Source organism: Nerophis lumbriciformis, linkage group LG06, assembly GCF_033978685.3.
Source record: "Nerophis lumbriciformis linkage group LG06, RoL_Nlum_v2.1, whole genome shotgun sequence".
In the NCBI taxonomy this organism is placed as follows: Eukaryota; Metazoa; Chordata; class Actinopteri; order Syngnathiformes; family Syngnathidae; genus Nerophis; species Nerophis lumbriciformis.
In genome coordinates this window covers 3,088,451-3,103,084 of record NC_084553.2, presented here as the reverse complement: position 1 = coordinate 3,103,084, position 14,634 = coordinate 3,088,451, and the positions used below count along the sequence as shown (strand labels likewise).

The 14,634-nt window shown below is 36.0% G+C and overlaps 1 protein-coding gene across 1 annotated transcript; it reads right to left on the bottom strand.

Moving 5' to 3' along the window:
• Positions 1-1,369: 1,369 nt before the first annotated feature.
• LOC133608411 (uncharacterized) lies at positions 1,370-5,009 on the bottom strand. Its single transcript, XM_061963624.1, has 2 exons — positions 4,102-5,009; positions 1,370-1,554 (listed from the first exon to the last, which is right to left on the bottom strand). The coding sequence occupies exons 1-2, from the start codon at positions 4,969-4,971 to the stop codon at positions 1,510-1,512; spliced, it is 915 nt and encodes a 304-aa protein (XP_061819608.1). The 5' UTR covers positions 4,972-5,009; the 3' UTR covers positions 1,370-1,509.
• Positions 5,010-14,634: the final 9,625 nt, after the last annotated feature.

Sequence of the window (14,634 nt, the reverse complement as noted above, 5' to 3'; positions counted from 1 at the left end):
AAGTCTCGGTCCAGTTTTAGTGTAAGTCTTAGTCCGGTTTAGTGTAAGTCTTTTCTAGTTTTAGTGTAAGTCTTAGTCCTGGTTTTAGCGTAAGTCTTAGTCCTGGTTTTAGTGTAAGTCTTAGTCCTGGTTTTAGCGTAAGTCTTAGTCCTGGTTTTAGCGTAAGTCTGTCCGGTTTTAGCGTAAGTCTTGGTCCGGTTTTAGCGTAAGTCTTAATCCAGTTTTAGTGTAAGTCTCAGTCCGGTTTTAGTGTAAGTCTTTTCTAGTTTTAGTGTAAATCTTAGTCCGGTTTTAGCGTAAGTCTGTCCGGTTTTAGCGTAAGTCTTGGTCCGGTTTTAGCGTAAGTCTTAATCCAGTTTTAGTGTAAGTCTCAGTCCAGTTTTAGTGTAAGTCTTTTCTAGTTTTAGTGTAAGTCTTAGTCCGGTTTTAGTGTAAGTCTTAGTCCTGGTTTTAGTGTATGTCTTAGTCCTGGTTTTAGCGTAAGTCTTAGTCCTGGTTTTAGCGTAAGTCTTGGTCCGGTTTTAGCGTAAGTCTTGGTCCGGTTTTAGCGTATGTCTTGGTCCGGTTTCAGTGTAAGTCTTAATCCGGTTTTAGTGTAAGTCTTAGTCCGGTTTTAGTGTAAGTCTTAGTCCAGTTTTAGCATAAGTCTTTTCCAATTTTAGTGTAAGTCTTGGTCCAGTTTTAGTGTAAGTCTCAGTCCAGTTTTAGTGTAAGTCTCAGTCCAGTTTTAGTGTAAGACTTAGTCCGGTTTTAGTGTAAGTCTTAGTCCGGTTTTAGTGTAAGTCTTTTCTAGTTTTAGTGTAAGTCTTAGTCCAGTTTTAGTGTAAATCTTAGTCCAGTTTTAGCATAAGTCTTTTCCAGTTTTAGTGTAAGTCTTGGTCCAGTTTTAGTGTAAGTCTCAGTCCGGTTTTAGTGTAAATCTCAGTCTGGTTTTAGTGTAAGTCTTTTCTAGTTTTATTGTAAGTCTTAGTCCGGTTTTAGTGTAAGTCTTAGTCCAGTTTTAGTGTAAGTTTTAGACCAGTTTTAGTGTAAGTCTTAGTCCAGTTTTAGTGTAAGTCTTAGTCCGGTTTTAGTGTAAGTCTTAGACCAGTTTTAGTGTAAGTCTTAGTCCGGTTTTAGTGTAAGTCTTAGACCAGTTTTAGTGTAAGTCTTAGTCCGGTTTTAGTGTAAGTCTTAGACCAGTTTTAGTGTAAGTCTTTTCTAGTTTTAGTGCATGTCTTAGACCAGTTTTAGTGTAAGTCTTAGTCCAGTTTTAGTGTAAGTCTTGGACCAGTTTTAGTGTAAGTCTTAGTCCGGTTTTAGTGTAAGTCAGAAGTGAAATAATGAAGTAAATAAATATCTAGTACACTCACACAAAGATTCAACTTTTATTCTTGCACACAGGAAGGGGCGTGGCTTGCACACAGGAAGGGGCGTGGCAAGGGAGGGGAAGACCTAGAGTGTCAATAATGAGACCACTATGCTGCTTAGAGTAGATATCTTCTTAATCCTTGAAGTGCAACAACACTTTCACTTTGCTTTCATTTTCTTTGACGCACTGCCACCACAAGAGTCCTGGGAGACGTCATGGAGGGAAAAGTCAAGTAAATACAACAAATATGGAAAAGTCATTTGCATTTCCAAACTTATTAGTTCCGCTTTTCATGATTTGTTGTTGCAGAATTGTCTCAACGTCACGTCATGCCAATTATGCTAATGAGACGATGACATCATCCATCAATTATGCTAATGAGACGATGACATCATCCACACTGCCAGTATTTCCCTGGATAAACTGGAAAAAATCTGCATTGAATACAAAAAGTGCATTTGTGTTTTAACAAGACAAGTGAAGTACTCATTTTACATATAAAGTACTAATAGTATTAATATTAGTAAAATACTAATATTAACATCAATACCAGTCAAATACTATTAGCAACAAATGCTAATATTAGTAACAATACAAATACTAATAGTAGTAACAATACAAGTCAAATACAACTATTAGTAACGATACAAGTCAAGTATTATTTTTAGTAACAGTACAAATAAAGTACTAGTATTGCTAATTGGTATCTTCCTTGTATTGTTACTAACAATACAAAGTACTAATGTTAGCAACAATACAAATATTGTACTAATGTTAGCAACAATACAAGTCAAGTACTAACATTAGTAACAACACAAGTAAAATACTACAATTAGTACAAAATACAAGTAAAGTACTAGTATTAATAACAATACAAGTCAAGTACAAACATGAGTAAAACATGAATATTAACAGTAGTAGTAGATGCTAGGATAGTGAAAGAATCATAGGTGATACTGGTTAGTTGTTATCAGTATGATGCTGGTTAGTTGTTATCCGTGTGTAGGTGATACTGTTTGGTTGTTATCACTGTGATTCTAGTTAGTTGTTATCAGCATGATACTGGTTAGTTGTTGTCATTGTGTAGGTTATACTGGTTAGTTGTTATCAGTGTGATACTGGTTATTTGTTATCAGCACGATACTGGTTAGTTGTTATCAGCGTGATACTAGTTAGTAGTGATCAGCGTGGTACTTGTTAGTTGTTATCAGCGTGATACTGGTTAGTTGTTATCAGTGTGTAGGTGATACTGGTTAGTTGTTATCAGCATGATACTGGATAGCTGTTATCAGTGTGTAGGTGATACTGCTTAGTTGTTACCAGCATGATACTGGATAGCTGTTATCAGTGTGATACTGGTTAATAGTTATCACCATGATACTGGTTAGTTGTTATCCGTGTGTAGGTGATACTGGTTAGTTATCAGTGTGATACTGGTTATTTGTTATCAGCACGATACTGGTTAGTTGTTATCAGTATGTAGGTGATACTGGTTAGTTGTTATCAGCGTGATACTAGTTAGTAGTGATCAGCATGGTACTTGTTAGTTGTTATCAGCGTGATACTGGATAGCTGTTATCAGTGTGTAGGTATTACTGGTTAGTTGTTATCAGCGCGAAACTGGTTAGTTGTTATCAGTATGTAGGTGATAATGCTTAGTTGTTATCAGCGTGATACTGGATAGCTGTTATCAGTGTGATACTGGTTAATAGTTATCACCATGATACTGGTTAGTTGTTATCCGTGTGTAGGTGATACTGTTTGGTTGTTATCACTGTGATTCTAGTTAGTTGTTATCAGCGTGATACTGGTTAGTTGTTATCAGTGTGATACTGGTTATTTGTTATCAGCACGATACTGGTTAGTTATCAGTATGTAGGTGATACTGGTTAGTTGTTATCAGCGTGATACTAGTTCGTAGTGATCAGCATGGTACTTGTTAGTTGTTATCAGCGTGATACTGGATAGCTGTTATCAGTGTGTAGGTAATACTGGTTAGTTGTTATCAGCGCGAAACTGGTTAGTTGTTATCAGTATGTAGGTGATAATGCTTAGTTGTTATCAGCGTGATACTGGATAGCTGTTATCAGTGTGTAGGTGATACTGCTTAGTTGTTACCAGCGTGATACTGGATAGCTGTTATCAGTGTGTAGGTGATACTGCTTAGTTGTTACTAGCGTGATACTGGATAGCTGTTATCAGTGTGATACTGGTTAGTTGTTATCATTGTGTAGGTTATACTGGTTAGTTGTTATCAGCGCAGTACTGGTTAGTTGTTATCAGTGTGCAGGTGATACTGGTTAGTTGTTATCAGCGTGATACTAGTTAGTAGTGAACAGCATGGTACTTGTTAGTTGTTACCAGCGTGATACTGGATAGCTGTTATCAGTGTGTAGGTGATACTGCTTAGTTGTTACCAGCGTGATACTAGATAGCTGTTATCAGTGTGTAGGTGATACTGCGTAGTTGTTACCAGCGTGATATACTGGATAACTGTTATCAGTGTGTAGGTGATACTGGTTAGTTGTTATCAGCGCGAAACTGGTTAATTGTTATCAGTATTATAGGTGATAATGCTTAGTTGTTATCAGCGTGATACTGGATAGCTGTTATCAGTGTGTAGGTGATACTGCTTAGTTGTTACCAGCGTGATACTGTATAGCTGTTATCAGTGTGTAGGTGATACTGCTTAGTTGTTTTCAGCGTTTTCGTGAGGAAGTCTCGCGAGCGTGTGTCCTCACGTGCCTCACCAGCGCCGACCTGACGTTGAAACGTGTGCTGCACACGGAGCAGGAAAAGGGTTTCTCGCCGGTGTGCGTCCGCGCGTGCGACATCAAGTGGCCCTTCTGAGAGAAGTGTCTCCCGCACACGGAGCAGTCGAAGAGTTTCTCCCCCGAGTGCATCCTGGAGTGTCTCTTCAGGTTCCCCTTTTGGGAGAATTTCTCCCCGCACGCCGGGCAGCTGTAGGGTTTCTCCCCCGTGTGCGTCCTCATGTGCATGGCCAACGCGGAGGGCACGCTGAAGCTGGTCTTGCACACGGCGCAGGAAAAGGGTTTCTCCGCGACGTGGTTCCTCATGTGGCTGGTGACGTGTTCCTTCAGTTTGAATCTCTTGCCGCAGAAGGAGCAGCTGAAGGGTTTCTCCCTGGTGTGGATCCTCAGGTGTCCTCGCAGGTACTTCTTGCAACTAAAGGTTTTGTCACACTGAGAGCACTTCAAGCGGGTGTTGTTGACGTGACTTTGAGGGTCTTCGTCGTCAGAAAGTGATGTTCTGTCCTCGCTGTCTGACATCTCGTCTCCTTCTTCTTCATCTTCATCTTCACTCTTCACAGGGACACTCGCCTCCTGACTGATGCTGTGCTCCTCCTCTTCCTCTTTAATGTGGGCGGGCTCTGACTCCTCCTCTTTAGTGTGGAAGGGCTCTGACTCCTCCTCTTTAGTGTGGAAGGGCTCTGACTCCTCCTCTTTAGTGTGGAAGGGCTCTGACTCCTCCTCTTTAGTGTGGAAGGGCTCTGACTCCTCCTCTTTAGTGTGGAAGGGCTCTGACTCCTCCACTTTAATGTGGGCGGGCTCTGACTCCTCCTCTTTAATGTAGGCGGGCTCTGACTCCTCCCACTCCATCACAGAGCTACACTCAGGAAGAAGATGTTCCTCTCGGACCTCTGCATGGAACAAAAAGACAAACACAAGCTTTAGAAAAGTCTATCAATATCCATGCGATATCAGCAAATATGTGATTATATGGGCTTAATGTGAAATGTCCTGCAGTGTGTTTACACGTGTGTAATATCAAGTGCGATACAAGCAGTCCTGCAGCGCGTTTACACGTGTGTGTGTGATATCATGTGTGGTACAAGCAGTCCTGCAGAGTGTTTACATGTGTGTGATATCATGTGTGGTACAAGCAGTCCTGCAGAGTGTTTACATGTGTGTGATATCATGTGCGATACAAGCAGTCCTGCAGTGTGTTTACATGCGTGTGATATCAAGTGCGATACAAGCAGTCCTGCAGTGTGTTTACATGTGTGTGATATCAAGTGCGATACAAGCAGTCTTTCAGAGTGTTTACATGTGTGTGATATCAAGTGCGATACAAGCAGTCTTTCAGAGTGTTTACATGTGTGTGATATAATGTGCAATACAAACAGTCCTGCAGCGCGTTTACACGTGTGTGTGTGATATCATGTACGATACAAGCAGTCCTGCAGAGTGTTTACATGTGTGCGATATCATGGGCGATACAAGCAGTCCTGCAGTGTGTTTACATGTGTGTGATATCATGTGTGGTACAAGCAGTCCTGCAGAGTGTTTACTTATGTGTGTGATATCATGTGCGATATAAGCAGTCCTGCAGTGTTTACATGTGTGTGTGATATCATGTGGTACAAGCAGTCTTGCAGAGTGTTTACTTATGTGTGTGATATCATGTGCGACACAAGCAGTCCTGCAGTGTGTTTACATGTGTGTGATATCATGTGCGATACAAGCAGTCCTGCAGTGTGTTTACATGCGTGTGATATCAAGTGCGATACAAGCAGTCCTGCAGTGTGTTTACATGTGTGTGATATCAAGTGCGATACAAGCAGTCTTTCAGAGTGTTTACATGTGTGTGATATCAAGTGCGATACAAGCAGTCTTTCAGAGTGTTTACATGTGTGTGATATAATGTGCAATACAAACAGTCCTGCAGCGCGTTTACACGTGTGTGTGTGATATCATGTACGATACAAGCAGTCCTGCAGAGTGTTTACATGTGTGCGATATCATGGGCGATACAAGCAGTCCTGCAGTGTGTTTACATGTGTGTGATATCATGTGTGGTACAAGCAGTCCTGCAGAGTGTTTACTTATGTGTGTGATATCATGTGCGATATAAGCAGTCCTGCAGTGTTTACATGTGTGTGATATCATGTGGTACAAGCAGTCTTGCAGAGTGTTTACTTATGTGTGTGATATCATGTGCGACACAAGCAGTCCTGCAGTGTGTTTACATGTGTGTGATATCATGTGCGATACAAGCAGTCCTGCAGTGTGTTTACATGTGTGTGATATCAAGGGCGATACAAGCAGTCTTGCAGAGTGTTTACATGTGTGTGATATCATGTGCGATACAAGCAGTCCTGCAGTGTTTACATGTGTGTGATACCATGTGCGGTACAAGCAGTCCTGCAGAGTGTTTACTTATGTGTGTGATATTATGTGCGATACAAGCAGTCCTGCAGTGTGTTTACATGTGTGTGATATCAAGTGCGATACAAGCAGTCTTGCAGAGTGTTTACATGTGTGTGATATCATGTGCGATACAAGCAGTCCTGCAGCGCGTTTACACGTGTGTGTGATATCATGTACGATACAAGCAGTCCTGCAGTGTGTTTACATGTGTGATATCATGTGCGATATAAGCAGTCCTGCAGCGCGTTTACACCTGTGTGTGATATCATGTACGATACAAGCAGTCCTGCAGTGTGTTTACATGTGTGTGATATCATGTGCGATATAAGCAGTCCTGCAGTGTTTACATGTGTGTGATATCATGTGCGATATAAGCAGTCCTGCAGTGTTTACATGTGTGTGATATCATGTGCGATACAAGCAGTCCTGCAGCGCGTTTACACGTGTGTGATATCATGTGCGATACAAGCAGTCCTGCAGCGTGTTTACACGTGTGTGTGATATCATGTGTGGTACAAGCAGTCTTGCAGAGTGTTTACTTATGTGTGTGATATCATGTGCGATACAAGCAGTCCTGCAGTGTGTTTACATGTTTGTGATATCATGTGCGATATAAGCAGTCCTGCAGTGTTTACATGTGTGTGATATCATGTGCGATATAAGCAGTCCTGCAGTGTTTACATGTGTGTGATATCATGTGCGATACAAGCAGTCCTGCAGTGTATTTATATGATAATAATAAACACAAGCTACATTTAATAGAAATACTATTAAACACATCAGTGGTATAAGCTACCTTTAATGATAATAATAATAATAATAAACACAAGCTATGTTTTAATAATAATAAACACAAGCTATGTTTAATATGAATAATAATACACACATTATTGGTGGTAAGCTACTTTTATTATTACTAATAACGGACATGTTGATGGTGGTAAGTTACATGAATTAAAATACACATTCATGGTGGTAAACGACACGTAATACTACTACTAATAATAATAATAATGAACAACCTAATAGTGGTAAGCAACATTTAATATGAATAACAATAGATACTTTGATGGTGGTAAGCGACATGTAAAATTAATAATAAAAATAGGCTACATTAAATATTAATAATAAAAAATGATGGTGGTAAGCCACATTTAAAATTAATAATAAAAATAGACTACATTTAATATTAATAATAAAAAATGATGGTGGTAAGCCACATTTAAAATTAATAATAAAAATAGACTACATTTAATATTAATAATAAAAAATGATGGTGGTAAGCCACATTTAAAATTAATAATAAAAATAGACTACATTTAATATTAATAATAAAAAATGATGGTGGTAAGCTACATTTGTAGTGAATGTAGACTGATGTCAATTTTGCTCCCACGGTTTTTCCAACCACCACCAACATTCATTCACTAAACATCCATTCACATTCATACATTCACATTCATACACCAAACATTCATTCACATTCATACACCAAACATTCATACACCAAACATTCATTCACATTCACATACATTCACATTCAAACATTCACATTCATATTCATACACGGAAAATGCATTCACATTAAAACATTCATATTCATATACAGTCACATTCATGTTCATATTCATACACAAAACATTTATTCACTAAACGTTGATTCACATTCATACACCAAACATTCATTCATATTCATACACCAAACATTCATTCATATTCATACACCAAACATTCATACACCAAACATTCGTACACCAAACTTTCACTCATAATCATACACCAAACATTCATACACCAAACATTAATTCATATTCATACACCAAACATTCATACACCAAACATTCACTCATAATCATACACCAAACATTCATACACCAAACATTCATTCATATTCATACACCAAACATTCACTCATAATCATACACCAAACATTCATACACCAAACATTCATTCATATTCATACACCAAACATTCGTACACCAAACATTCACTCATAGTCATACACCAAACATTCATACACCAAACATTCATTCATATTCATACACCAAACATGCATACACCAAACATTCATTCATATTCATACACCACAGATTCACTCATAATCATACACCAAGCATTCATACACCAAACATTAATTCATATTCATACACCAAACATTCATACACCAAACATTCATACACCAAACATTCATTCATATTCATACACCAAACATTCGTACACCAAACATTCACTCATAGTCATACACCAAACATTCATACACCAAACATTCATTCATATTCATACACCAAACATTCACTCATAATCATACACCAAACATTCATACACCAAACATTCATTCATATTCATACACCAAACATTCGTACACCAAACATTCACTCATAGTCATACACCAAACATTCATACACCAAACATTCATTCATATTCATACACCAAACATTCATACACCAAACATTCATTCATATTCATACACCAAACATGCATACACCAAACATTCATTCATATTCATACACCACAGATTCACTCATAATCATACACCAATCATTCATACACCAAACATTAATTCATATTCATACACCAAACATTCATACACCAAACATTCATACACCAAACATTCATTCATATTCATACACCAAACATTCATACACCAAACATTCATTCATAATCATACACCAAACATTCATTCACATTCATACACCAAACATGAATTCATAATCATACACCAAACATTCATTCACATTCATACACCAAACATTCATACACCAAACATTTACTCATAATCATACACCAAACATTCATACACCAAACATTCATTCATATTCATACACCAAACATTCATACACCAAACATTAATTCATAATCATACACCAAACATTAATTCACATTCATACACCAAACATTCACTCATAATCATACACCAAACATTCATACACCAAACATTCATTCATATTCATACACCAAACATTCATACACCAAACATGAATTCATAATTATACACCAAACATTCATACACCAAACATTCACTCATAATCATACACCAAACATTCACTTATAATCATACACCAAACATTCATACACCAAACATTCATTCATATTCATACACCAAACATTCATACACCAAACATGAATTCATAATTATACACCAAACATTCATACACCAAACATGAATTCATAATCATACACCAAACATTAATTCACATTCATACACCAAACATTCACTCACCAAACATTCACTCATAATCATACACCAAACATTCACTTATAATCATACAGCAAACATTCATACATTCATCATCATACACCAAACATTCACTCATAATCATACACCAAACATTCATACACCAAACATTCATTCATATTCATACACCAAACATTCATACACCAAACATTAATTCATAATCATACACCAAACATTAATTCACATTCATACACCAAACATTCACTCATAATCATACACCAAACATTCATACACCAAACATTAATTCATATTCATACACCAAACATTCATACACCAAACATTCATACACCAAACATTCATTCATATTCATACACCAAACATTCATTCACATTCATACACCAAACATGAATTCATAATCATACACCAAACATTCATTCACATTCATACACCAAACATTCATACACCAAACATTTACTCATAATCATACACCAAACATTCATACACCAAACATTCATTCATATTCATACACCAAACATTCACTCATAATCATACACCAAACATTCATACACCAAACATTAATTCATAATCATACACCAAACATTAATTCACATTCATACACCAAACATTCACTCATAATCATACACCAAACATTCATACACCAAACATTCATTCATATTCATACACCAAACATTCATACACCAAACATGAATTCATAATTATACACCAAACATTCATACACCAAACATTCACTCATAATCATACACCAAACATTCACTTATAATCATACACCAAACATTCATACACCAAACATTCATTCATATTCATACACCAAACATTCATACACCAAACATGAATTCATAATTATACACCAAACATTCATACACCAAACATGAATTCATAATCATACACCAAACATTAATTCACATTCATACACCAAACATTCACTTATAATCATACACCAAACATTCATACACCAAACATTCATTCATATTCATACACCAAACATTCATACACCAAACATTAATTCATAATCATACACCAAACATTAATTCACATTCATACACCAAACATTCATACACCAAACATGAATTCATAATTATACACCAAACATTCATACACCAAACATTCACTCATAATCATACACCAAACATTCACTCATAATCATACACCAAACATTCACTTATAATCATACACCAAACATTCATACACCAAACATTCATTCATATTCATACACCAAACATTCATACACCAAACATTCATTCATAGTTATACACCAAACATTCATACACCACACATGAATTCATAATCATACACCAAACATTAATTCACATTCATACACCAAACATTCACTCATAATCATACACCAAACATTCATACACCAAACATTCACTTATAATCATACACCAAACATTCATACACCAAACATTCATTCATATTCATACACCAAACATTCATACACCAAACATTAATTCATAATCATACACCAAACATTAATTCACATTCATACACCAAACATTCATACACCAAACATGAATTCATAATTATACACCAAACATTCATACACCAAACATTCACTCATAATCATACACCAAACATTCACTCATAATCATACACCAAACATTCACTTATAATCATACACCAAACATTCATACACCAAACATTCATTCATATTCATACACCAAACATTCATACACCAAACATGAATTCATAATCATACACCAAACATTAATTCACATTCATACACCAAACATTCACTCACCAAACATTCACTCATAATCATACACCAAACATTCACTTATAATCATACAGCAAACATTCATACACCAAACATTCATTCATATTCATACACCAAACATTCATACACCAAACATGAATTCATAATTATACACCAAACATTCATACACCAAACATGAATTCATAATCATACACCAAACATTAATTCACATTCATACACCAAACATTCACTCACCAAACATTCACTCATAATCATACACCAAACATTCACTTATAATCATACAGCAAACATTCATACATTCATCATCATACACCAAACATTCACTCATAATCATACACCAAACATTCATACACCAAACATTCATTCATATTCATACACCAAACATTCATACACCAAACATTAATTCATAATCATACACCAAACATTAATTCACATTCATACACCAAACATTCACTCATAATCATACACCAAACATTCATACACCAAACATTAATTCATATTCATACACCAAACATTCATACACCAAACATTCATACACCAAACATTCATTCATATTCATACACCAAACATTCATTCACATTCATACACCAAACATGAATTCATAATCATACACCAAACATTCATTCACATTCATACACCAAACATTCATACACCAAACATTTACTCATAATCATACACCAAACATTCATACACCAAACATTCATTCATATTCATACACCAAACATTCACTCATAATCATACACCAAACATTCATACACCAAACATTAATTCATAATCATACACCAAACATTAATTCACATTCATACACCAAACATTCACTCATAATCATACACCAAACATTCATACACCAAACATTCATTCATATTCATACACCAAACATTCATACACCAAACATGAATTCATAATTATACACCAAACATTCATACACCAAACATTCACTCATAATCATACACCAAACATTCACTTATAATCATACACCAAACATTCATACACCAAACATTCATTCATATTCATACACCAAACATTCATACACCAAACATGAATTCATAATTATACACCAAACATTCATACACCAAACATGAATTCATAATCATACACCAAACATTAATTCACATTCATACACCAAACATTCACTTATAATCATACACCAAACATTCATACACCAAACATTCATTCATATTCATACACCAAACATTCATACACCAAACATTAATTCATAATCATACACCAAACATTAATTCACATTCATACACCAAACATTCATACACCAAACATGAATTCATAATTATACACCAAACATTCATACACCAAACATTCACTCATAATCATACACCAAACATTCACTCATAATCATACACCAAACATTCACTTATAATCATACACCAAACATTCATACACCAAACATTCATTCATATTCATACACCAAACATTCATACACCAAACATTCATTCATAGTTATACACCAAACATTCATACACCACACATGAATTCATAATCATACACCAAACATTAATTCACATTCATACACCAAACATTCACTCATAATCATACACCAAACATTCATACACCAAACATTCACTTATAATCATACACCAAACATTCATACACCAAACATTCATTCATATTCATACACCAAACATTCATACACCAAACATTAATTCATAATCATACACCAAACATTAATTCACATTCATACACCAAACATTCATACACCAAACATGAATTCATAATTATACACCAAACATTCATACACCAAACATTCACTCATAATCATACACCAAACATTCACTCATAATCATACACCAAACATTCACTTATAATCATACACCAAACATTCATACACCAAACATTCATTCATATTCATACACCAAACATTCATACACCAAACATGAATTCATAATCATACACCAAACATTCACTCATAATCATACACCAAACATTCACTCACCAAACATTCACTCATAATCATACACCAAACATTCACTTATAATCATACAGCAAACATTCATACATTCATCATCATACACCAAACATTCACTCATAATCATACACCAAACATTCAGTCATTATCATCAACATACAACAGCACATTACTAACAAGTCAACATACAACAGCACATTACTAACAAGTCAACATACAACAGAACATTACTAACAAGTCAACATACAACAGCACATTACTAACAAGTCAACATACAACAGCACATTACTAACAAGTCAACATACAACAGCACATTACTAACAAGTCAACATACAACAGCACATTACTAACAAGTCAACATACAACAGCACATTACTAAGAGAAAAGTACTAACATGTCAACAACATCTTTATGAATTGTGCAGCAGTTTTACTAATGCATTTAACTCGCAGAGCACATGAATGTTGATATTTAATACATGTTGATATTTAATACATGTTGATATTTAATACATGTTGATATTTAAGACATGTTGATATTTAATACATGTTGATATTTAATACATGTTGATATGTAATACATGTTGATATTTAATACATGTTGATATTTAATACATGTTGATATTTAATACATGTTGATATTTAATACATGTTGATATCTACCGTATTTTCCGCACCATAAGGCGCCCTGGGTTATAAGCCGCGCCTTCAATGAACGGCATATTTCAAAACTTTGTCCACCTATAAGCCGCCCCGTGTTGTAAGCCGCATCTAACTGCGCTAAAGGAATGTCAAAAAAACAGTCAAATAGGTCAGTCAAACTTTAATAATATATTAAAACCAGCGTGATGTGGGCGCGCATGGAGTCGTATATCAACATGGACGGAGCTGCGTGAAAAAAGCCACCCGGCCTCTTCGCGTAAACTTAAACTTACCTTAACCACTCGCTCATCTTTTCTTCATCCATCCATCCCTTCGAGTTAGCTTTTATGATGACGCCGGCTGGAAAGGTCTCTTTTGGCAAGGTCTTCCTTTTGAATATCACCATGGGTGGAAGTTTCTGGCCATTAGCATGGCAAGCTAGAACCACAGTGAAGGATGACTTCTCATTCCCTGTGGTGCGAATATTCACCGTACGTGCTCCCGTTGTATCCACAGTGCGGTTCACAGGAATATCAAAAGTCAGTGGAACCTCGTCCATGTTGATAATGTTCTCTGGCCGGATCTTTTTTTCAGCTATCTTGTTTTTACAATATGCACGGAAAGTAGCCAGCTTTTCTTG

What these genes read in the sequence shown, in the direction of transcription:
- LOC133608411 (XM_061963624.1), bottom strand. Translation starts at nt 4,971, where the DNA reads ATGGAGTGGGAGGAGTCAGAGCCCGCCTACATTAAAGAGGAGGAGTCA. An exon ending in TCAACGTCAGGTCGGCGCTG is followed by an intron (nt 1,555 to 4,101) that starts GTGAGGCACGTG and finishes GACGTCTCCCAG; the next exon opens with GACTCTTGTGGTGGCAGTGC.